General features: G+C 35.1%; 3 protein-coding genes across 4 annotated transcripts; 2 read left to right on the top strand and 1 right to left on the bottom strand.

Annotated features, from left to right (window-relative positions):
- Positions 1-7,440: 7,440 nt before the first annotated feature.
- LOC144555209 (phospholipase D zeta 1-like) lies at positions 7,441-17,178 on the bottom strand. 2 transcript variants are annotated; one of them, XM_078303451.1, is made up of 20 exons: positions 16,826-17,178; positions 16,484-16,585; positions 16,275-16,396; positions 16,048-16,189; positions 15,331-15,498; positions 14,963-15,136; positions 14,277-14,519; positions 13,082-13,198; positions 12,799-12,938; positions 12,546-12,695; positions 12,034-12,190; positions 10,967-11,392; positions 10,753-10,863; positions 10,480-10,626; positions 9,797-9,994; positions 9,616-9,717; positions 9,233-9,364; positions 8,204-8,269; positions 7,991-8,052; positions 7,441-7,885 (listed from the first exon to the last, which is right to left on the bottom strand). In XM_078303451.1, exons 1-20 carry the CDS (start codon positions 17,054-17,056, stop codon positions 7,636-7,638), a joined length of 3,240 nt encoding a protein of 1,079 aa, XP_078159577.1. In that variant the 5' UTR covers positions 17,057-17,178; the 3' UTR covers positions 7,441-7,635. The 2 variants fall into 2 exon arrangements, with proteins under 2 accessions (XP_078159577.1, XP_078159578.1); XM_078303452.1 differs by having other exon boundaries at positions 16,484-16,580; positions 16,826-17,158.
- A 3,185-nt stretch (positions 17,179-20,363) lies between these two features.
- LOC144556177 (large ribosomal subunit protein eL19y-like) lies at positions 20,364-22,454 on the top strand. Its single transcript, XM_078304680.1, has 5 exons — positions 20,364-20,559; positions 21,261-21,383; positions 21,493-21,806; positions 22,119-22,168; positions 22,268-22,454. The coding sequence occupies exons 1-5, from the start codon at positions 20,448-20,450 to the stop codon at positions 22,290-22,292; spliced, it is 624 nt and encodes a 207-aa protein (XP_078160806.1). The 5' UTR covers positions 20,364-20,447; the 3' UTR covers positions 22,293-22,454.
- Positions 22,455-25,337: 2,883 nt separating this feature from the next.
- Positions 25,338-25,820, top strand: LOC144555302 (RING-H2 finger protein ATL39-like). Its single transcript, XM_078303588.1, has one exon. The coding sequence runs from the start codon at positions 25,338-25,340 to the stop codon at positions 25,818-25,820; it is 483 nt and encodes a 160-aa protein (XP_078159714.1).
- Positions 25,821-26,049: the final 229 nt, after the last annotated feature.

The following is a 26,049-nucleotide window of genomic DNA, read 5'->3' as shown; positions in this document are numbered from 1 at the left end:
TGAAATGGAGACGATCGAATTTTTGAAACCGAACAAAAAGCCTGTGAAAGTCTGAAAAGTGTGGGGTTGCTTTCTGCGGCACACTTCCCGAGTCTGAAGAGTATTTCTAGATCGCACAAATTCCCAACATATCGCGTTTAAATTCCCGAGTATTCGTTTGTATTTATCGCCGTATCATATCGCGGTACGATTCAGAACAAAAAGGCGGTTGAGCGAGTCACGGGTATGACTCGAGAGTCGAGACGAGAGGGAGTTTTTTAAAAGGTAATAAAGAGGAGGGTGTGGACCCCGCAAAAATTGGACCATGACGCGCAGAGGAAGGTACTGGAAGTCATTATCTTCTCTGCTCTGCTTCTCAGTGATGGAAAATTTATAACCCTGACTCTGTAGAATATTCCTGTGGTATCTGATTATCTGAGGGAAATTTGTTTAATTTTAGTATTATATCTTCTATAAAAAGAAAGAAAAATTAATATTCTAATAAAATTTTCATACATTTATCGAACTTTTATATTCTAAAATTATTCATGGGTTCAATAACTTTGATTTTGACAAATTGAAATTTCAGTTTCTATTTTCAAAAATTTCCATTTCCATAAATGTTCCCATTGCCAAATTGAAATTCTCTTGTTTAAACCTCCACAAAAATTTTGTTAGGATGCTGCTTAGATGTAATACTAAAATTAAACTATATTAAGTGTATTGATACTAATCAGTGATTGTGATAAAATTAGCTTAATCTATTAAAATTGAGTGTTGCTAGTTTAATTATACTTATAATTCATTTTTGTTTAATTTATTTCTTGTATTATTATATTTTGTTTGTTTAATTGCTTTTTGTCTCTGAGTTTGTTTAATTGTGCTTGTTGTTAATAAAAAAAACGGCTTCAAGAGTAAATTTGATTTTGAAAATTATGGTTGGTATATAAAATGAATAAACTTCACGATATTGCGGTCTTATATTTGATCAACTAATTTAATATTGTTCAGAAAATTATAGGCTTGTGTTGTAGATGGAGACGAAATAATAAAAAAAATAAAAAAAATTAACAAATAATTTTTGTTAAGTACTAATAACGCCAATTTATATAGTGAAAATCACTACTTGTTGGTGAAAAAATGTATGCAAAGTATCAATTTTCTCGAATTATTCACCGCAAACATGTTTTTAGGCTATTTTAGCAAGTTTTGGAGAAAGTTGCGAATTTAGGCCGAAAATGAAGCAAAAATGTCATATTTAGGTCAATTATGAAGGAAGCATTAAAATAGAGTATCACATGGAGTATGCAAACACCTCGTATGTAGTGCACAACATGCAACATGATGAAATTCACTGAAATTCAGCTAAGTATAGTGACGTACGGTATAAACTATACCGTATGTGGGTTCAGGCCAGTATCGCACGGCACACAGATTTAATCCGTGGACTATCTAGTTTGGATGAAATCTCGGTCGTTGAGCAGCAACCTTCTAGAAGGACGAACCTACAGATGTGGCAGGCTTGGCTATGATTGGAAGTTTACTTTTAGCGCTCCATTTTGGGAAAAAGATATATTTTTAGAACCTCTAAATATGGCATGAGAGGCTATAATTGACCTCCATGTTCTCCATGACTACATGCTTAGGATTACTATATAAACCCCTCGTGTAATATGATTCAGTGTGCATGTTTTAGTTGTGTAAGTTTATAGATTATAGTAGAATAGTGCGTGTAAATTCTGGAGTTGGAGAAGGGAAAGCGCTCGGAGTCCAAGGCGGAAGAAGAAGGTGTTATCTAAGGAAGAAGTTTATCTAAGTTTAAAGTTATGTCTTTCTTATTTAATTTCTTTTATTTTGTCATGGCTTTGAGTAGCTAAACTTCTCCTCTCTAGGTTTTGGATGTAATTAATTCTATATTATCTCTTTATTATATTTAATTTTCTTTTATGTCTATTTGAGATTTCGTTATTCTTTGAATGTTATTGAAATATGTCATTACATACATAGTTCTGTCTACTATATGCCAATGTCCTCCACATACCTATAGGTGTTAAGTCATTGTACCTCGGTGTGAGAGGGGATACAAGTAAGTACTATGAACACTTCGACTAACGAGGCTTGGCAGTGGTTCAAAGACTAGGGTTAGAATCCAGTGGGCTCCTTGGCAGGATATAGATTATATATCATCTCGAATTATAATTAGGAATTTATTTATTACTTGTAATAAGTAGGGTTTAGGGTTATTACTTAGCTATTAATAGGGGAATGTGATTAATTAGATTAGTGTGAGTCGTTTAATTATATTACATTCTGTGATAATCTGAATTGTCCCCCATAAGCTGACCTTATAGTCAAAGAACCTTTCAAATACACATAGAACCAAACCAAGGCATCCGTAGGGAATAACAGTATCGGTATGCGGCTCTGTATGCGGGGTGATCTATACTACATACGGTAGTGACAAAAGGCCGTATGCGGTAGTGACAGAAGGCCGTATACGGGTAGACACGAGTGTCATAAATATGTATTGAGATAATTAGAATGATTACATCTAAAACCCTAGAGGCTCCCTATTCTTGGCTTACAGCAATTAGCATCTCCACCTAAACTATCGCCAGAGTAAACTGTAAAATCACCCTTTACTATTATTACTAATAATTATTTTAAATACACGCTATCCAAATATACCGAAGAACCTAGACTAGTGTTAAGTTGTTAAATAGTTAGAGATCTATCCCTGTAGATAGACATCCAACACTACTATACGGTAGGATTATGCTCTTGTAATCTGATAGAGTAGAATTAGGACAACTAAGTATATATTTTATATACTAAAAGTTAGTAGCACTCATTATGAGTGCATCAAGGTACAAAAAGTATTAAACAAAAAATAATTGGTATTAAACAAAGTCAATTTGAAAAGAGGAGTTAGGAGCTCCTGTGATTGAAAAAAAGAAAATTAAATCAGAGTCAATTTTATTCTCATCAAAAGTTATGAGAGGAGTTGTGACTTGTGAATGCAAATGGACAATGGGAATGAAAATGGGTAATTTAATTATTGCACTGAACACTATGTAGAAAAATAACATTAGTTTTTTTGTCCGAAAAATAACATTAGTTTTTTTCTCCAAAAAATATCATGGGAACATAGGTAGCTGAACGAGTGAATTTATATCACCCATAGTGACAAATGAATTATTTGGATTAAGTTTGGCGGGATTAAAAATTCGTGATTCGGGAATAATTCGAGTATAATTCGGAAATGATACGGAATTATTTGGACCGGAGATCTCAGCCTCACAATGGAGAAAAAAATAAAATAAAGAGTTTGAGAAAAATTCGCGAATAGTTCACAAAATTCGGAAAATTTTCATAAAATTTGCGAATAATTCGGTCAAATTTCAGTCAATTGAATAATTCGGTTTTCGATTTACCATCACCAAAAAATGAATTATTCGCGAATAATTTGCGAATCTTGTGAATATGATATCACCTAAGGTAACTGAATAGTTTTGTTTTGATCCGGACAATCCGATCATAATCTAACGAATATTAGTAGAGTCTCACGCATTCCACCGCAAGTCAGATTGATCTAGATTCTAATCGGAATTCAATTATCCTACCAACCTTACTATTATCCTACCAACGTTACTATTACCAATATGAATTCAAAAACCCGAAATTTTTATTAATACCATTTAAAAAAAAAATTAAACCAAAACACCACTAAAATTGGAAAATCTTAAAAATACCATGGCCGCCAATTCAATCCGTATATTGAATTGGAGGCCCCCCCAAAACCTAAATATCGTTATATTACAGTTCGTTTTTGGGTTTTTGAAGGGCCTCCTATTCAATTTGTAGCTCCCCAAGAATAGAGATACATACATATTGAATTGTCGGCCTTGATATTTTTAAAATTCTCCAAAAAAACCTCTTTTTTTTTTTGTTGAAACATGGTATAAATAAAAGTTTCGGTTCAAAAACAAACCATGCACTTTGTTCTCAATAATATTTTAGATCTGTACTAAAACCTAACAGTTGGCTATGTTCTTTCTGACCTACCCACGAGCCAGTTGCAAGTTGCAACAACAAAATAACTAACCATTTTAAATTTTAGATAACCAAAGCATTGAATTCATCGGACGTTAGAACTTAAATTTGTACATGTTGTGGGATCATATAGTAGTACAGTTTTAATGAGCAACAAAGTTTTTACCAAAAAAAAAAATGAGCAACAAAGTCATAAATGCACTAAAATATTTTATCGATAGTTACATTGCGAATTTACAAACCCTGTGCCGCGAAAGATCTGAAGTGAACTATATATATATATATATATATATATATAAAATTAAACGAGGAAGCAATTTTGTTTTATGCGCACGGATCTCTCACCAAGCTGACATCAACGCTGAATGCAAATTGGTGGTTACTCGATCAAACTGGACTCGACGCGACGTTGACGTATCGCCGTATCGCCGTATCGCGCTATTTTATTTTCTCAAAAAACAGCGCGAAAAATATTTTACAAAAGTGCCCTTTAGAATTTTTTTATCTTGATAGTGATGAGTCGGTCAACAATCTGGAAAAGATTCTTTTCTTTCTGAAGCCCAGCTCCCCACTCCTCCTTTGTCCAAATTTTAGGTGACCGTTTTTCTGTGACGACTGTGTAGCGAGTAGATAGGTATCTATAAGTAAACCGTTATTGGTTCGTATATGATGAAAAGGAAACACTGAAACAGACAATTTGAAATGGTTGCCACCTCACACCTGTTTGGCATTTATACAATCACTTGCGGTGTGCGCAAGTAATATTTATGTGGATTGATCTCCGTTTTAATGAAACTGGAGGTGTTCTGTTCAATTAATTTCAGGGATTTACTCTTGATGCTGTTGTTAATCATAATTAGAAATCATATAAATGTTTCTGTTTATTTGACAGTAATTGATCGTAAATAGTAGTAGTAGACACATAGCACGTTGTAAAAAAGAATTCAGCAAATCAGCTAAAGAAAGAAACGTAACCAGCAATATCTTTGTTCAAAATTTATCTGTCATTTTCATTTCTCTGTGTTACTTCCTTTTCCGATCGTTCTTTGTTTTTTTTTGCCTTTTGTCACGAATGAAAATTCCAATAAAGCAAAAAGTAAGGAAATAGAGCCCACAAAGGCCCATAAATTGCAATCTAGGAAAAAAAAGAGTACGGATTGCGAACCTTCCGTATAATTTTTGGATACCTTTCATATGATGATATCCTTTTTCATCTGTACAAATTGAGAACTGAGAGAAATATATTTTGGAATGGAATATGTTAGCATGCTATGCATAGCATAGAGCTCCTTCATGCAACGGCTCGGATTTCGAGTTTTTAAAATTCTAACGGTCGATTCAAACCGTTCATCTTGTTCTCCATATTAATATGTATTTGGAGACCAAATTTTACATTTTTTGGAATTTTTTTACTATTTCTTTATATTTATTGAAAATCGCTATTTTTTTATGGTCCAGATTTGCTGAAAACAGATATTTTCAATAAATCTAAAGAAATAGTAAAAAAATTCTAAAAAATATAAAATTTGGTCTCCAAACACATATTAATATGGAGAACAAAATGAACGGTTCGGATCGACCGTTAGAATTTTGAAAACTCAAAATCCAAGCCGTTGCATGGAGAGGCTCTATGCTATGCATAGCATGCTAGCATATCACACGAATACTTACGAATTGCAATTTGACTCAATTTAATCTAAAAAGCCCAAAGAGGTTGGAGAATATAATAGATTGCGAATAACCTCATCAGTAAGTTTTTGGAACCGAAGTTTTTATTTATACCATAATAAAAAAATAAAATAAACCAAAACACATCAAATTATGAAGGAATCTTCACAAGCACCAGGGCTGCCAAACCAATATGCGGTTCCATTATTGGACGCGGGGGGGGGGGGGGCGCAGATTGATTTGGTGGCCCTTCAAAAAACTAAATATATTTATTATCATTGTGCTTTTTTGGATTTTGGGGGGCCGTTAAGCCATTTTGTGGCTCTCCAAAAATAAACTCGCATATTAGTTTGATGGCCGAGTATTTTCCATAATCTCCACAAATCATTTTTTTTTATTATTTTTTTGAATACGGTATAAATAAAATTTTCGGTTTTTGGAATATCATTTTTCATGTCTTTCAGTGAAAGGAACCTCTTAGGAATTTGGCTTACAAAAATGAGGATAGTGATGTTAACGACTTTTCAACTCAAATTTTATACGGATTTACTAGAAATAGTTGGTACAGCCGCAAAGGTAGACGATACAGTTCACACTTTCTTGAAATCCATGCAATTTTAGTACGGATTCTTGCCTTGATTACACTCCAAGAAATTCTGTCTAATTTTGCATGCATTGATCTTGATTCGTTTTCACAGAAAATAAATGAGAAATTTTACAAAAATGTCCTTCTTTTAAAATTCTCTTCCTTTAAATTAGTAATTGACACCCACTACTTGTGCCACTCGTTCTTGTGGGCCCCAATTTTACAATAAAATTAAATTTCCAGTAGCCACATACTGCAAAACAACTTTTTTGAACCCACTTGGGCCACTCGCCCACTCCATTGTTCGGAATTTACTGTTTACGTGAGAAAAAAAATTCACTCAAAATTTTGCTGCCGAACAATAACTTGCGTTTTACTGCCGAACAGGGCCTCAGACAAATTTTTTTTTTCCTACATGAATAGTAAAAATTAATTCAAAAATTTTGCAATCTCATTCCCATTCCTATTCCCCTCCGTCCGCTGAACAGGCACGAATGCAATCAAGATCAACAGTTGAAATCAACCTAGCTCTCTGTTACTATTGTATTTCGTGTTTAATTATTTATTTATATTTTGAAACCAGGGTAATTAACCTGTAGTATTAAGAATAAATTAGTAATTGACACTATTGGCTTAAACATAGTAAACTATATTTGTTTGAAAAAGTTATTTTAATTGTATGATACAATATTTTGGAAGGCATTTCATCTCGTGGCCTTTAAAATAGTATAAAGCAAGTTAAGTAGTGAGTATATATTGATTAAGAACTATATGTATGCATTCTTCTATTGAGGTCTCATTGTCTAGACGAACCACATATCACAAGTACATGGCCAGATTCAATGTATTCGACCAAGTCTGATATGATCTCTCAATGAGGCAACGCAAATTTGTTGACAATTTTGAAAGGAAGGGAAAAATTCATGGATGGTATTATATGGGCTTCACTTTTCTAATTTTTAAAGACTTTCACTTTTCTAATTTAACCTTTATCTGCACGCGCAAGTCAGTATCCAAGTTTATCCGTATCCATATCCGCATTTCGTATCTGAATAATAAAACAGATACAAATTCGATCTAACCACAGTCGCATCCACTTTCTTCCCCACGAGCCTTTCGTTTTACTTGAACAAAAAAAAGTAAAAAGAAGAAGAGGCCCTCAAAAATGATCTTTACTGTATAAAACCAGTAATTATACACAACTATAACTTCGCATTACTAAGTATACAAGAAAGTGATCTATATAATTTATATTTCTTAACTCTTTTTTTTTTGTTAATTTCTTCTATATACCATGTTTCCGAATAATAATGACAACAAAAACCTAAACATAAATTAAGGAAAGAATTTCAGTGAAAGACATGAGAAGCATAATACTCGCTCTCCATGATCACCGGCCGTAGATCCTCTTTGCACATAAAATCCAACGGGAAAGAGACAAGATGTCCCTTGACAAACTTCAACCTCTCCATTGGATCGACTCCATCGTCATCTCCAGTCACGGAAGAGGCTTCCAGCCTCTCAGGAGCAACTCCCAAGTCTGCTGTTGTGTGCCCAATTTTCTCCTTCCAATACGCCATGCTTTGTCTAAAGGCAACTCTGTATTTTAAATAGCATTGCTATTGAGACATACTAGAATAATAACGGAGGTACTGTATTAAAAAATACAAGATTTTAAGAGGAACAATAAAGAGAAATTTGTACCTTGTGTGGATAAGATCATTAGGAACGCATGAAAACACATCTTGGTATACAATTGCATTTGTCTGTAAAATAGAAAGGTATATGTTATTTATGGTTCAAACTTTTTTGTAATATTATCCGTGTTTTATGTTTTACGTGAAATTTCAAAACTAAATCATGGTTTTTCAAGACAGATCACAACATTTAAGTAGCAACAGACAAATAAAAGTTCACCTTCGCAGTAGCCATCCATATGTCCTTATACGTCGCATCGTCAACAGGGTCAATGATTTGATCTATCTGGAAATCAGTGGGAAGACAATCAATATATAAGAGATCAAATCTTAACAAGCCATTAAAGAAACAATGGATTTCATCAGTGTCAATGAAGTTAAGGACTATATCACAAAAAAAGAGAGGATGAAATTCATATATTGGAAAAAAAAAATACAGAAGAACCCTACAAGCCTAAATTGAGTTGAAACTAGGGGTGAAAAAGGGTTGGATATTATCCGACCGAATCCGGATCCGTATTCGAATATTAGATACGGATATCCGATATTTGAATATCCGTGTGGATGGTGGTACGGATATGGTTTTAAGTTTTAATTATCCGTATTCGAATAGTAGATATATACCAAATAATTAATATATATTATGAAAGAATTTGTGTTATTCATCATTATAATTAGATAACTATTATGAACTTTCGTATTTTTTAATAATATTTATATGTTTTTTAATAAATAATAGTATTAAAAACAGACATCTGATCCGTATCTGGTTTAATATCCAATCCGTATCCGTCTAATATCCGATAAATATCCGGAAAAAAACGGATACGAATATGGTTTTACCACTATCCGATCCGTTTTCACCCCTAGTTGAAACATCCTTCACAGAAACAGTGGATTTGATCATTTGACGAACATATACCAGATTGAGTAAATCTGAACAAGGTAATTTGCCTAAATCCAATAGCACGAGCACAAAATAATAAAAAAAAACCCTCAGCCTAATTTGAGGGGAAAATATCACTCTTGTCCTGCAGATTGACAAAAACCAAAATGTGATTATGGTATGTGGACGTGTACTGGAACTGAGTTCCATTATATTACAGGTGTATATGGGATTTTAATTGAGGCATTTTGAATAAAAAAAAATAAACATAGTACTCACATGGTATAGTGGCACTCAAGATAAAGTGTATCCTTCAGTTTTGTAGGTTATATTAAAGCTTCCACAAGAAAAAAAATTACAAACCTCACTTCTATGAAGGCCAAGGTGTTCAGCCCAAAGAGAAATGCGAAGGCTACGTGTAAACTTCCCGGCTTTATATATTTTCCCATTCATACGAGAAGGCAACATATCTTTATCTTCAATTAGCACACCAATCTACACACATAAGCACACGTGCAATCTTAGTGACAAAGAAGCATGCCCAAGAAAAAATATTTATTTTGTTTAATTTGTACTTTATTTGGGCTTCTTTTTGCTGTTTCCAACTTAATTAGCCCAAGAAATAAGAGAAAAACAAAGTGGATATCTTTTATACTGACAATATTATTCAAATGAAGCTTAAAGTGACTAAATTAAATTAAATAGTGCAGTTTCCTTTGAAGTAAAAGGGGAAACACAGAGCATACCTCTGAGTCACGTGAACCAAGTAAACTTCTATCATTGATATTAGCTGAACCAATCAATGCAATGCGATCATCAATTATCAACAATTTGCTATGCACATATATCTGGACAAGAGCAAAGTGGTCAACCATAATAATTGCCAAGAATTTCATTTTATTCTTAAAAAAGGGGTGCTGAGTGTACCATATTGGTGACCAAAGGGCCTCCATCACCAAGTCGGCCATAAGTTCTCAGCCCATAAAAGGAGATATAGTCGTGTGCTTTTGGGCCAACTACATCATACAAGTTTTGTAATATGGATCTTGGGCCTCTACAAATAGTGCGATATTGCCAGTGCATAATTGCCCTGACAGATGCGGCCCCACCATCATCAATGCCTCCCTGTTTATTACATCGATTGCAAGATCAATACCAAAATTAAAAGAGGGAGAAAAAGGAATTTATAAATTAGAACCACTAGTTTGCTGTAGTTGCGAATAATACCCAACAAACAAGGGTGGTTGCAAATGACATCCAACCATTTAAAACCAAGATACATGATGCAATTGAGCCAATTGTTTTGAATTAGCTGGAGAAGATATATCCTTATAATCTGGAATGTAAGATCGAATAGAGCCTGGCTTAATTTTAATCAGTGTGGGCTCATAAGAGAGCATGGAGGTGAGGCCCCATTATTAGCATCAACAGAATAAACATTTTCCATCACTTCAAATGTAGAAGTCAGATTCTAGTTGCAACTTGCAAGCATCTCTAAATATCGATTGGTTACGTATATGAGAAATGTATGGATGCTGTTGCAAATAAACTATTTGCATCCCATTTAAAATAAACCAAAAAAAGGGTAAGGTATACAAGAAAAGCGGTACCTGGAAACCAGGTAAGAGGGGAATGACAATGATAACTCGGAAACACTTGTTCTCATTTACTGCTCGAAGTATACGTTGGTAAAGTGCCTCTAAAACACGGTTTTTAATTATGTCATCTCCTGAAAGGCCTGACACGAAGAATTGGTTCTGGAAAAAAAAATTATCCCAGAGAAAGAAGCCAGTTGTAAATATCAGCATGCACAATATAGATATGCACTCCAGTTAAACTTAAGATTCTTACAGTACTACAAACTGTCAGAAACAAATGCTCACCTCAATATATATGAAATGCTCCGCTTTATCAATTAGGGTGCAGTAGGCATTGTGAATGCTCTCTTCAATTTGACTGGTTCCAGCCGACCACTGACTCACACTCCTTACAACCTGTAATGGAGATAATAACACACCATGTTATACATATTGAAACCAGCTGGTATATTGTCAATCAGGACTGGAAACTACTCTTAATATTTTAAACTTCCTTCACCTGACAATGGCATGAGGTCCTGGGGCCCACTTGACCACTCTCCTCTAAAGAGTCAACTTGGAACCCTCTCTCTTGCATCTCCCACCATTCCCTGTCACCTTTCTCAATCTCAGTAAGTACACTTATGTGTAAATTTTTTCCCAATAAAGGCTGAGATGTAACTCCGATTTCATCCACAAAAGTTTGCATCTGTAAATCTTGGTCTGAATTGTCATCTCTGTTCTTCCGGTTTCTAGCATTGGATCGAGCCAAAGAACCAAGGTCAATGTCAACCCTGTTCATTTCTGAATTTTTCGGTGATAAAAGTGGTGCGTGGATGTCGTCCTGTGAATTTATTTCATCAGAAACAATGGAATGATTTCCGGTGGTCATATGCTGCTGAGGCATCAGCAAGGGAATGGTTGGCTCGTTTGGAGCTTTGTTCCTCTGAAAAGCAGATAGTAAATAGATAATTAGAAAATGATTCCTAAACGCCTTTACAGATCCTCAAAATATGACTTAGAGCCTGCAAAACAATAGCATTCGGTATAAACCTAGAGTATCATATATACCCTGAACATTCCAATTTGTTTAAAAATATCCAAAATATCCACTCCTTTTACCATTATATTAAGTTGAGGGAAATGGATTGACATTTTTTTTGAAGAAAATGAGAAGGGCATAACACTGTATTTTGTACAGGTAAAACGATTTATTCTATGATTTGTCAGGGTAGGAATAATTTTCTCATTGTGCAGATGTAAACATGAATTCTTGATGTTCTACAGATATGCACAAGTGTCATCTTATTATTGCGGCAATTTCATATGCCTCCCTGCATTTGCAAATGTTGATCTCGACAATTCACCATTGTAATATATATTTTCTTTCTTTCTTATCTCACCACAAAAACACAAAAATCCAAGCTTCATATTACAGACTCATAGCGCATAATTCTCAAAGATAAGGGATAGCTTGACAGCCATTTATCTTCACAATCAACAAAATTTATTTCATAAGTGTAAGTTCCCAAAATCAATCCCGCATCTCCATAAAAGATCAGTAACAATACATAAATAAAGTAAAACCTTTGCATGGTTCCAGCGCTGAACAAAATGCCTGGCTAAATCACGGCAAGGGGGGCCCCACAAAGCGCACTGGACATCATGCCACGGCATGCGGGGGTATTTTTCTCGGTCCAGAGCATCTTTCATTGTATCTTCCCAGGAATTTGGCTCAGACTCCCTAAATTATTAGCAATGATCAGGAACTTCATCTAAAATTATACTTTTGGGACATAAAAGTTTGAGTCTCTTTGGGGAAATAAAATGGTTCTGGTCTTAATTACATATAAGATATTAAAACCTTAAAGGAGCAATAGATACCAGGAACCAGCCTATGAAGAGTTGTGAGATACACCGTCAAACCTTAGTTCAAGACTTGTTATTGCACTTTAAAAATTCATCAAATTAGTCTGTTAACTGTATCCAAAATGTACAAGCTGAAAGGGTAATCTGGTATCTTGCTACGAAAGGATAAATATAAAATGGTAATATTTTTTAAAGTAGGTTTTGCCTACTAAAAGAAATAACAGTAATACCTTGGATTGTAATAATCCTTTCCTGGCCATATGGATGGAGGAAAATCGCCCACCTTGTGCTCAGGATTATCATACCGGCCAAAACTCAAATCTAAGCCTCCAATAAAGCATATTTGGTTGTCTACTATCACAATTTTCTCATGATGGGACCTTGATTAAGAAAGAAAACAATGAAACATCAGTAAAATATATAACATATTGTAGATTAATAGATTCAAGAATGCGCATGTTATGAAAAATATCAGTGCCTCACCATAGGTATACCCCACTTGAGATATGATCAGGATAGCGAAGAACTCTAATATTCTCGTGAACGTTAAGCAGTCTTCTCTTACTATAAATGCTATTAATTTTCAAATAGTAAGTAACTTCTTTGTATAGAAGGATGTATATCTGTCAAAAAGAGAATAGATGACATAAATCAGTTACACTCAAGATAAGGAAGTGCACACATAAATGGTTTAGTATGCGTGCATATGTATGTGCTTTCAATTGAATGTAAGGAGTGAGTGTGTGTGAGAGAGAGAGAGATGTACCTGTACACCTTGTTTAGCTCTTTCTTCTAGAAGAAAATCCAACCGAGAGGACGCATGGAGGTGAAAAGGTCGTCTCAGGTACAGTTCTGGGCACATCCACCAATCAGTAATAAAAATCTGCATTTGTAATTGCAATAATCATTAAGTACTGTTAGGCTGTGGTTTCAGTCAATTAGGTCCAAACAAAGCAGATAATACTTGAATTCAATAAGTGTTTGATTAATTAACAAAACTCAGTGACATTATAAAACATCATATGTTGTTCTAAACGAACCTACTCCTGAAATAAATAGGTTTTCAATCCAATTAAAAGTTAAGTAGCTCAAATAAAACATTTCAATACCTCCTATTGCGTATAGAAAATAGCATTTATCTCATATTTTTTAATTGTTTGGTCAATTTGACCATGTACATGGTTCAAGACCAAAATAACTAAACAACTCAATGGTTGCAAAAACCAACCTAGTCTAACCAAACCAATAGTACAGTTCAGTTGGAACTCAAATGCAAAGTCCTGGTCAAATGGTCAATCTTAATTCTCAACTCCATCGTTCAAACAAAGAAACTGGTACCATGTGCCTGGTCATAACAACAACCTTTTTCCCCCTACATTTGTAAGCCTTGATATGTAGGTCATATGGTACCTGGAACGTTTGCAGGTAGAGTGTCCAACAAACATCCCATTAGTATTTCTGCTAAAGTTTGTTGTTTGAAAAGACTAGCACCGTGTACAAGTTATCTGACATACATTGCTTTTGTCTTTTTTTTTCTTTTTGCTCATCTGAACATGTTTGGACATATGACCTAAAAATGCAAAGGGAAGGCTGCCTAGAAATTCCCTTCCCCAGACCCCAGAACGTGTGGGAGCTTCCGGCACTGGGTATGCCCTTTTATCTGAGCATGTTTGGAAATTTCCTAATTGAGTTTCCTAATTGGGGAAGGGTGGGCCTGGCGCAGTGGTAGAGTATCTCCACTTGTGTCCTGGAGGTCCTGCATTCGAATAAGCCTCCTTGCAAAATGCAAGGGAAAGGATGCCTAGAAACTCCCTTCCCCAAACCCCACAACGTGTGGGAGCTTTCCACATTGGGTACGCCCGTTATCTGTATTAGCACCTCTCCTTTTCTTTTAAGACAATTTTCAGCAAATTACTAAAACCCAATTCACACTTTACTGACTTAGGTGAATAAAAGCAAACCTCTGATTTGGCTTCCTCAATGGAAGCAGCAATGGCTGCAAAAGCAGCTTCACCATCCACAAACCACTGCGCCTGGGTCCCGTCATCAGTGAAGCCCCTCGGTGGTGCAAAAGAGCCAAATCGGTGGGGGTGGCACCACCCCTCTGGAGGCCGTAAACCAGCATCATTTATAGCCGCAACCCAGCCTGTTACCTTTGACTTACTCCTTAGTCTCATTTTTACAGTGCGGCTTCCACATGATATCTATTCAATTTTAATGTCATAGCAAAAGAATCAGGCATTTTTGTCATAATTCATTTAAGAAAATATACTACACAATTACCCTATCAGTTTGTGATACAAATAATCTCCTGGTGGAAAAACAGTGCTACTCCCCGCAAAGAAAAACAAAAATAAATCATTGTTATTACATGCTACAATGCTCGCCACCTAAGGAGAAAGGAAAGGAACTATTGCTAAAACTAAAAGAAAACTAAAGAAAAAACATAAATGGAAGTAAACACTAGTAGTTTGGTTTTGTAAGATAATGACAATTTCTTGTACTGTCTTTCTGAGTTTCTTTTGTTCTCGTTGACCGGACATTGTGAAGAACAAACAGTATGTTCAACTATTTACTTCATTAACAATGCACCCCCCCAACACACACACACACACACACACACATAGAGAGAGAGAGAGGAAGAGACCTGAAAACCTGAGTTCAAGGGGTTCCTTTCCTTGGTCTCTTTTGCAAGGACTACACGGCCCTCTCCATTTCCATCAGAAGAAGGCAACACATCGAATAATATTATATCCAACAATTTTGAATCAAGTGGATCCTCCAGCAAAGCCAGGAATCCTGGCTTCAACACAGCCCAAACCTATAAACATTTTTAAATTAAGCACAGATCAAAATATTTAATTCAAGTGTCTTTAAAACCAAACCTTTTGAGATCCAACCTTTTGGTCTAGTGGCCAATGCAATGCTCGAGACCCGGATGGGGTCCCTTGTGCATATTAAGAACAGTTGGGTGGCTTGACCCCCCAAGTTTAAATAAAAAACAAACAAACAAACCTTTTGCCAGCTGCTTTTGCAACAGGAGAAACAACTGCTCAAACAGGATTTCGTGGTACGGTCATGATGGATTTTTGGTAAATGCCTCACATTTACATAATCTTCCTTTAGCTTGGGTCCATACTCTAACAGAAATGATAACCTAGACACTTCCAAGAACCTGCAAACCTACAATTATAATAAAACCAGACAGTCTTAAGAAAATATTTCAGAAATAATGCCAGTATGAATATTATCAATCAATCACTTATATTCTAAGCATACAATGCAGTGCCAGATAACATATGTTGACTGTCCAAATTCATGAAGCCTTGCAGGGCCATTTGGATTTCACTTTAATAAATTTAGTTTATATGCTTAGAGAATTTTTTTTTTTTACTGAAGTTAGGGGTTGAAATGTGTATTTAATGGACTTTATATATCATCACCTTAACCTAATAATTTGAAGTTGCATTTTCTGAAACATGTTGAGTGTGAACTGTGAATAGGATAAATGTTGGTAGTCATCTGAACAAAATGTAAAATTTGGGTGTTAGAGTGCAGAAAAGAAGTCATGATAATAGAATAAATTTTCAATATTTACAAGGAATGCCACCAGAGGCACAAAAAAAAAACTATATCACCAGGCTGCAGTTGCACCAGTACCACCAAGTGGCATGCTACTGCTTATTAACACTATAGTGATCATAAGATTTAACCGGCAAAAGAAGTCTATACCTCACGAGAGTTTACAATATCCAAATTCCCCAAGAAACGGTTCAAGTACCCTTGCATAGCAATTTTACCCCTCTCGGAAACGGAATGCTGCCTCCCAAGTGCCGGTCTGATCATTGGCAGGGCAGCACTTGAAGGGACATTTCTGAAAAGAAGATAAGGGCATAATTTTAATATATTGTCTACTACCGAGCATTAGATAAATAATATTAGTTGTTATTACAAGATACCTATTTTTAACAGAACTGCTTTCGTCATGTTGCATATGTATTGGCTCATCATCAGCTTCATCCTCATCATGTACAAATGGTATGTGGTCACCGAGCCCGAGATTTTGAATCCATTCTTTCACCTTTTGTAGAAAGATATCATAATATTTTAGAAAGCAGTCACTTCATCATAATGGTTATAACAACAGTGTAAGGTAAAGGAAGCAAACCTGCTCTTGTTTCTCCTGAAGCTCTTCGATGAACACACGTCTTTTTAATGCAAAATGTAGATAGAAAACTTGAGATGCCTTCTTAATCAACGTCCATCTGAACTGAAATAAAGAAGTTACTCATAAACAGCCTGATCATCTCGAATCAGTAATTGAGTATTAGTGAATTTAAGATTATTTACAACTTTCTGCACTATTTAAAAAACAGACATTCTATAGTTAGAATGGTGATTACAACAATGCAAAGCGCTGGTTGCTTGCAGGACACTGGGGTGGGTACAGAAGCAAATATTAAAATTTACATTGAATTAACCAGAAAAAAGAAGCCAGACATTCAATCACCTGTTTGTATTCCAATTCAATCGTATACGTAAGAAGCATTGGTGTGATATCTCCAGCGTCAGGTCGTGAAACAGACACAACTGTCCCCCTAGGCAACTCCTCGAAGATGCGCTCCCTCTCTAGTTCCATGCTCTGCGTACGGAACGATCGTGGCGAAGGGATGGGCGGCTCTGATTGCATCTTGACGTAGCGACTACTCGCCTCGCCCGCGGAGATCTGATTAGAGGTCATGACGCGATTAAAAGGGAGTATGATCCTCTCTTCTCTCTTCTTCTTATTTTCCTCTTTTGTGGGCGCGGCGCTCAATTTGAGAAATTTGGTTGTTAGAACTTAGAACTTTAAAGATTCTTGCATCGCTGGTCTTAATTGATCCATCAAATTTAATTAAATAATGAATGAGTCGACGAAGAAAAGGAGATCGTTGGAAGGTTGGAAACGGCAATAAGCAAAGCGGCTTGTCTGGTTTGAGTTGTGGGACTTGTGGGGGTAAAGATTTTAACAGAGTAGTTTTGACTTCATGCAGCGTACAGACGATAGAATCAACAAAGAGTTGCATACGGTTCATGCGTTGCATGAAGCCAAAACTGCTCTGTTAAAATACTTACCCGACTGGTGGCTTGTGTGTTTCCTGTCTATAACCGAGTGCGTTTCCCCTGAGATATCTCATATTTTGCGTGACCGACGTGTCCGGTGCCTATTCGGGGATAGCGCCAGCATTAATTGAGCTTTGAGATTCGTGCAGAACGTATTTGAACGGTTGTGATGCAACATATTTCTTAGTTGTTGCTGCAGCATATTTTTCATTGACGTACAGCAACCCTGATTGGGTTCGAATCTGATCCGCTCGTTGTATATTATAGCGCGCATTTTAAAGGAATCCTGAATTACAAGTTTGGACCGGATTGGTTGGATTCTGATCAGACGGTCCACATTTTAAACTCAAACGTTGAGGTGATGCAGAGGATCCGAAATCCTGATTGGGTCGATGAACTAATCTTAATACAAATCTAATAAGTTTCAATCTGTTGTTATAATTATCGTGATATTATAATTTTGACATGCAACCTAATCCGTTCAATTTAAATCGAATTCGGATATATCTGTTTTATTTTTAAAGAGAATTTAGAATTTAAATCAAATTCAAAGACGATGGTTGATATTGCGTGTCATAATAATAACATGATAGAACTACCCAGCATATCATAAACACTTGAGAAGTGCTAGAAGCTTAGAGGTATAACGGTTTAGGGTGGGGGTTTTGTTCAAACAGCTTTGGACAAAGTCTTATTTAAAGTCGGATTTAAACCATCCGATTTGCATTAAAATTCCTACAAATATTTAAATTTATTAAGTTTTAAATATATTTGTACGAATCTCAATGCAAATCGAATGTTTAGTCCAAAGCCTTTTGGACAAAACCCAATCCCAACAGTTTGTGTATAATTTAGAAGAGGGTTGAAATGCATTTATGTTTTTGGTCTCCATTATATTTTTATTTTTAAAACTTCAATAACTTAAAATTAAAAATTAAAAATTAAAAATAAAACAGTTCGATATGATCTATATCATTTTAGCTATAACGTATAAAAATTTATGACATTTTAATTTTGTTTTATTAGTCATTAAAAGTTTGTAAATATGTACTTATTGATTTACATAAAACAAAATTAAAATGTGATAATTTTTTATGAGCAAATAGTGAAAATAACATAGATCGTTTTATTTTAATATTTATGTTTGAAATTTTGAGTTATTTAATATTTTGAAAATGAAGCTATGATAGAGAAAAAAAAATGAAAACATTTGAACCTTCCTCAAATCAAAATTACTTTGTATAAGTTTGAAGGTCAAACTATGTACTGATGTACATAATAGTTAAGAAAAATACACATATGAGAGTTTGGTTCAAACTATGTACTTATGTTAATTTATGTTTTTAATTTGCTTAACACCTTGTTTGGATGGAGAGTAGAGGGAGGGAATGGAAAGAAAATAAAACTTTTTATTGAATTGTGCTTGGTTTATAAAATTATGTCGGAGGTGAAAGATTTAGCCTTGTACCATTATAATCAACAGAATCGGTTTTCCTCCCAATTTAGAATGTAACGGATGAAAAAAAAATTTGTTACAAATATTTTTAGAAAAAATAACGCAAATATCCAACTCTATATCTTATAAGTATAATTCTCATACAAGTTTTTTGTTACGAACCTACAATAGTCACCGAATTTCTCATTAACCTTCTAAATTTTAATCAACCAAACAAAAAATAAAATGGAAAGGAAAATTAAATTTTTTTTCTCTTATTAATCATTCAAACACGAAAAAGTTAAATATGTTAATCTTCATTTCTATTTCATTTCATTCGCTTCTATTTTTCACCTCCTCTTTTTTCCTCTACTCTCCATCCAAACATGGTGTAAGGCTAAAGATAAGTTATACTGTCACTGAAAATATGACATGTTTTCATAATATTATCAAGTAAAATTCACGACAATGTTACTTGCGCTTGTTCAAATAAATAATCATTTTTTCGACAAATGTATATTAACGGAATACATTTGCAATTTGTTATGCGTGGCAATAGGACATTTAACAAAAAAAGAAATAATTATTCAAATTCGGTTCAATTATACATTTCTAGGCAGCATTTACACACATCGCATTTAAATTCAAACAACTTTATCATTTTGTTGGTCAAAATATGCTCCCAGTCCCAGACAGTACAAATTATGAACTATATGTAGTCATGTTAGGGGTGACAACGATCTGAGTTTAACTTGAACTCCTCACGAATTGGTTCATCTAAGTCATGAACAAGCTGACTTTAGAGGTTCGAGCTGAAATTTTAGCTTGAAATCGTCACGAGCTGGTTTGTTGGATCTGACTGGATCTTGTTTTAAGAAGAAAATACATTCTACAATTTTTTTTTGACTGAGCTGAACCGAGTTGGACAATATAAAATGCACACACATTCATACAAATTCACAAATTAATTTCTAGCTGAGCTAACTCGTAAGTTGACGAACAAGCTAGACTCCAACTTGAACTCGTTAATTATGGACCGAGCTAGTGGCAAGCTTGTCCGTTAATAGCTTGATCCAGTAACAAATAAGCTGTTAACGAGTGAGTCAAATACGAGTCACGAGTATAGCCAATCCTAAGTCGATGTACAATATAATTTGATTAAGCCGATTAACAAAGAAGTTCGAAAAAAAGTGACGCGGTTGAGTCCCGATAACGCTAGTCATCGATGACACCGACAAAGCTTACATGTGTTTTTGAGTGTTGAATAAATTACACAGGAAAAAAATATCAACCGCGTCATTTCAAATCTGATCAGAAATCTAAATTGTGTTCTCAAAGTTTCTATAGAACTCTTACAGAACTTACTGGAGGCCCAAAGAGCCGTTGTATTTGCATCTCAAATGCTCTAAAATATAATTGGAGGCCCAAAGGTCCAGTTCAAAATATAATTGGACCCAGCCCATGTGAACCAGTTCTTAAATATCAACCGCATAACCCTAATCCCCTATATTCTCATACTATAAAATCCCTTACCCGCCGCTCTCGCCAAACCCTTAGACGAAAGGCGGCCTATAGAGAGAGGGAGAGAGGAAAAATGGTGTCGCTGAAACTACAGAAGCGCCTGTCGGCGAGCGTACTCAAGTGCGGAAAGGGGAAGGTTTGGCTAGATCCCAATGAAGTCAACGAGATCTCCATGGCTAACTCCCGTAAAACCCTCTTACCTTATTGCTGTCCTTTTTGTTCTTAGGTTTTGGTAAGCGACCTGATTGGGTTGTAACAATCTATAAATGATCTTATGGTGGTGATTCGTTAGGTTTAGGATTCTGGTTCCGATCCTGAGAAGCGTGTGTTGTTGTAACATTTGAACTAGGCAGCTAAGGAAACATTTTATTTGATTAGTCTGAGCCTTAGGGATTAACTTTGTAATCAGTTTTGTGCTGTTCAAGGCACGAAGAACATAGAACTGCACCCAATTTGATTTTATCATTTTGATGGGAATTTGTCGGTTTCCAAAATGTAAGTAGAGTTGCACTTTTCTTATTCTTTTTAAATATAAAATTTACTATTATGGTTAATTGACCCGGAGCTAAATGTGTCTGCATTACATGATGTATTGGAAATTTGTCTATGAATATTGATGACGTTTAGTTGTTTTTGTTACTGTAAACATTCACTGGGTACAGAGTTGGTGTCTGTGTAGATTAGTGGATCTTATTACGGAATGTGTATGTAATTGCATATTATTGTGAGCTTTTGCTTAATTAAAATGTTTTGCTGTCAGAGTCTTACAGTGTATTTGTTATTATCTATCACTTTGAGAATTTAATTTGAGATAGTTTTCTCACAAAAATATCCTTATGGCAGTGGTCCAACTCTTGTATAATTTTTTATTTTTGCTTGATTTCAGGCCAGAACATTCGTAAACTGGTAAAGGATGGTTTCATCATCAAGAAGCCCAACAAAATCCACTCCCGGTCCCGTGCCAGGAGGGCCCACGAGGCCAAGCAGAAGGGTCGTCACTCCGGCTATGGTAATGATACTTCTCCAAAAAGCAAACACATATCCTATACGGAAGTAATATTAAATGCAAAAAATGATGCACTTATACATCTGTCTATGACTGTATTGGGTGAATATAGGTAAGAGAAGGGGTACAAGGGAGGCTCGTTTGCCAGTAAAGATTCTGTGGATGAGGAGGATGAGGGTTCTGAGGAGGCTGCTGAGGAAGTACCGGGAGGCAAAGAAAATCGACAAACACATGTACCATGATATGTACATGAAGGTGAAGGGTAATGCCTTCAAGAATAAGAGGGTGCTAATGGAGAGCATCCACAAGTCAAAGGCAGAGAAGGCTCGTGAGAAGACGCTTTCCGACCAGTTCGAGGCCAAGCGTGCCAAATCCAAGGCTTCTCGCGAGCGCAAGTTTGCCCGTCGTGAGGAGAGGCTCGCCCAGGTATTTACAATGCTTTTTTTAGTTGATTATTTTTCTTAATCTTCCCTTTTATCTGTTTGTGGGCATGTATGTGTTTGGCAATGTGACGTAACGGTTTGGTGTTGATTAGCATTCAGCATAGGTTGTGGAACATTTTATGATAGGTTTAAAATACGATGTTCCCTCGCTATTACTCCCCTAGTTAATCAAGTGTCCAGTCTAGGTTTGATGTTTGAGTTTCTAATGCATTGTTTGGAAACAGAAATTAAAAAACAATGTTGTATGATTAAATTGTATTACTGCTAATCTTGTGATTTTTTTTTTGCAAAACAGGGCCCTGGTGAGAAGCCAGCAGCACCAGTAGCAGCACCTCCAGCTGCAGAGTGAGTCTACAATCTATTTCTTGCAAATTGTTTCTAAATATTTTATTGTGTTTGGTGACCGAAATAACTAATTTTCTATGCTGCTGTTTATTTTTGTAGGGCACCAAAGAAAGGGAAGAAGTGAAGTCTTTCAAGTACAATTTAGCAGCAGTATCTGAGAATAGCTTTTTTGAAATCTGAACTTGGTTTTTTTTTATTATCTGTGACACTATTTTTCATCTTTTTTGGAAGTATTGTGGGAATTAGTGGTGGTTTTGTTTATTATCCTAATGCTACTTTTGATCTCTGTTTGATGGTGTTTTGTGGTAAATTAGTTCCAGCTGAGGTTAATACCTTGTATAATTCAAAGCTAGCTACAAAATTTGCTAAATAGTTTGGATCCAAGTGGAATTCATGCTTCAGTGGTTTCGTTTGATGATTCTAAATAAAAGGGCATCACATGCTGGATCCTATAATTCGTTCGAAATGGTGGGTGAAAAGGTTAATAATTGTTGTCCTGCGGCGCCGTATATATGTCATATATCATTGATTTTCTATGTTCATTATATTTGAAAGGTAATTTAGTAAATCGAATAAAGCAGCTTAAAAAAAAAATTATATTCAGGGCATATGTTTCTATTTTGCTTGTTGCTCCTTGACGTAGCCATATAGGTTTGTCATATATAGGACTGCTAATGATTAAGGTTTGGCGACTTGGCTCGGCTCAATGAGTGAAGCAAAATGATTCGGTTCTTAACTCGGCTCGATTTTGAAAGAAAAAATTCGGTTTGGCTCAGCTCATGTAAACACTTAGCTCGGCTCGCGACGCGAGCCAGTTCACGAGCAGACTCATATTTTTAGAATTGATTAAGTGTCCTGTGTCCGGATCTCAGAGTAGCAAAAATAATACAGTAAAAATAGATGCCAAAAACAGCCTCTCATTTATCCTCCTTAGAAAAGTTACTCAAATTTGTTGATTTTTTAATGTTATATCGGTACAGTTGCTGCTAAATAATTAAGGAATTTTTTATCCTATTCAAATCATACTTGACAAGATGGATACGAGTAAGAATTATTTTCGTTAGTTTAACAGGTTAAGATACAGATAATAAAAAAAATTCGTTAACTTATCGAGTAATGATTTGAATAAGAGTTTATTTATATATATCCATTATTTTAATAGGGGAATGAATAAATCTGAATTATATATAAATTATTTTATTTATAGATATAATTATATAATTTTTATTATTATGATGACAATTTATAAAATATTTTAAACAATTTTTAATGTAATAAACATGATAAAATTAATGTAGACAACATTTTGATATAATTATTTTAGCTAGTAATTTATGACAAATTGAATTACACTATTTTACATCATTTTATTTAACTAATAATTACATTTTATAAATTTTTATATTTTATAATAGTACGTACATGAAGTGTTTTATATATTTGTTTGCTCGCTATAATTTGAAGTTAAATTATGTACATTATTTTAAAAAAAAAATGTAAATTATTGCTTTATTCGGTATTTACTCGTTAGCTATTATTTAATTTTAATGAAAACGATAAAATGCACATAAATTTAATAAATAAAAGCATCTCATATTCTCATTCCGTTTCACATAGGATCTATTAATACCCCTGGGAACAATTCTTAACTGTAAAAACTAAAAACTAAATACTAGAATACAAAGCTTTTTATAACACGGTTTTGTGCAGAATAAGGATTCTCTAAGGTAACCCAATTTTTGAGTTTGAATATGGACCATTTGTCCCGTGATTAAATGCACGCGATCGCTTTAACATTTGTTCCAAGGTAAATCGGACGGTCTGTTCAAATTTCAGTTATCTTAGAGCATCTACATCTCTGAAACTATTCGAGTTTCTAATCTGACGTGGCAGTTTCTAATCCAGTTTCAGGGATGTGAGAGAGTTTCTTATTTAGAAACTATGCAGAAAAGTTTCTTATTAAGAAACTGTTTATAAACTCTATGTTGGCCAAATGATTGGCTCAAATTGTTTCTCATTTTTAATTTGTTGTTGACGTGGCTTACTAGAAACTCTAAAATGAGTTTCAGGGATGTAAGAGTTAGAAACTTTAAAAACCATAATTTCTAAAAAGTAGTTAACAGTTATTTAGAAATCATTTTGAGTTTTAGGGATGTAGATGCTCTTAGATGATATGAATTTTTTTTCGTACAGACAAAGCACCGACGCGGAATAATAAGGCGCGAGCGGAAGAGAGAGAAACAATGATCATTGACAAAATATGTGCCGAGCCGATTTGACAAAATTCAATTAATAGTTTAAAAATATGAACCAGCTCACGAGCCAGCTCGCGAGTCGAACTGAGTCGAGCCAAGTGTTTACATGAATTGAGTTGAGTTGAGCTTTTTCTTTCAAAATCGAGCCGAGTCGAGCCAAGTGTTTACATGAATCGAGTTGAGTTGAGCTTTTTCTTTCAAAATCGAGCCGAGTCGAGTTTGAGTTTTTTTCAATTTCTAGTCCGATTCGTTATGAAATATTGAGCCGCTCAACTCATTGATTTGCGAGCCGGCTCAACTCATTAGCAGCCCTAGTCATATATAAATTTAGTACAATATTGCAGCTCCTCTTGGTTCAAGTAATAGTTTAAAAATATGAACCGGCTCACGAGCCAGCTCGCGAGTCGAACTGAGTTGAGCTAAGTTTTTACATGAATCGAGTCGAGTTGAGCTTTTTCTTTCAAAATCGAGTTGAGTCGAGTTTGAGCTTTTTTCAATTTCGAGTCCGATTCGTTATGAAATATTGAGCCGCTCAACTCATTCATTCGCGAGCCGGCTCGACTCATTAGCACCCCTAGTCATATATAAATTTAGTACAATATTGCAGCTCCTCTTGGTTCAAGTAATGCAAATGTTAATAATTTTGAGTATGTAATCGCATAAGAAACTATTGTATGTAGTTAGCTTGCACTAATTGCATTTTCATTTATAATTTTTATAATTAGTTCATGTACTGAAATGACGAACTAAGATTTGATGTTCCCCAGTTGCACCTGTTAATACATCCGGGTCAACGAAAATGGCCTTATAACCACACCAATTTCATGCCATCTTCAAATTTAAAATCGATCACCATATTCTTCTCCTCCATCTTCCTCACATTTAATAATACTCATCACCATAACTGGAATCAAATGTCAAGCTTGATATCACCAACACCATGTGAAAATAGCTCAAGGGAGGCTTCTCACCCCCTTACCATCACTTTCGTAGTGATAGCGAACATGCTGATAATTTTAATCATCTATTTTGTATTTTTTTTCTGGAAGTGTAACAGGGGATCGGCATGGGACGAGGCCTTAGACAACTCTGCCTCTGCTAATAGCTCGCCTTGCTCTTCTCCGAGAGCAAGCGGGGTCGAGGCGAAGGATTTATCATTATTACCAGAGTTTGTGCATGGAGGAACCGAGGGAGAGGAGAAGGAAGAGTGTGCTGTTTGTATAACCGAGTTTGTCAACGGGCAAATCGGCAGGGTTTTGCCAATCTGTGGCCACAAATTTCATATCGAGTGCGTTGATACATGGTTTCGGAAGCACTCAACTTGCCCGATATGCCGAACAGATGTACATGAAAAGAATGTTGAAGAAAAAGGGGAGAAGATGTGCTTGGATGTTTGATGAGAAATGATATCTTCATCTTTCCTAGTTGTTCCAAAATATGTTGATATTGTTATAATGTCAAATTATTCCATTTCAAATGTTATAAAATTCCGGCAACAAGAAATCTCTCTCATTTCTGTGTCTCTTATATGCATGCTAATCTTTTCTTTTTCTTTTCATTTGCCCACACACGCAGACCTAGACATAATTTTCTCTTGTTTACAAATTACAGATAGGTTTTAACCCT

Source organism: Carex rostrata, chromosome 6, assembly GCF_964058835.1.
Source record: "Carex rostrata chromosome 6, lpCarRost1.2, whole genome shotgun sequence".
Taxonomy (NCBI): domain Eukaryota; kingdom Viridiplantae; phylum Streptophyta; class Magnoliopsida; order Poales; family Cyperaceae; genus Carex; species Carex rostrata.
This window is presented reverse-complemented; position numbering and strand designations above follow the sequence as displayed.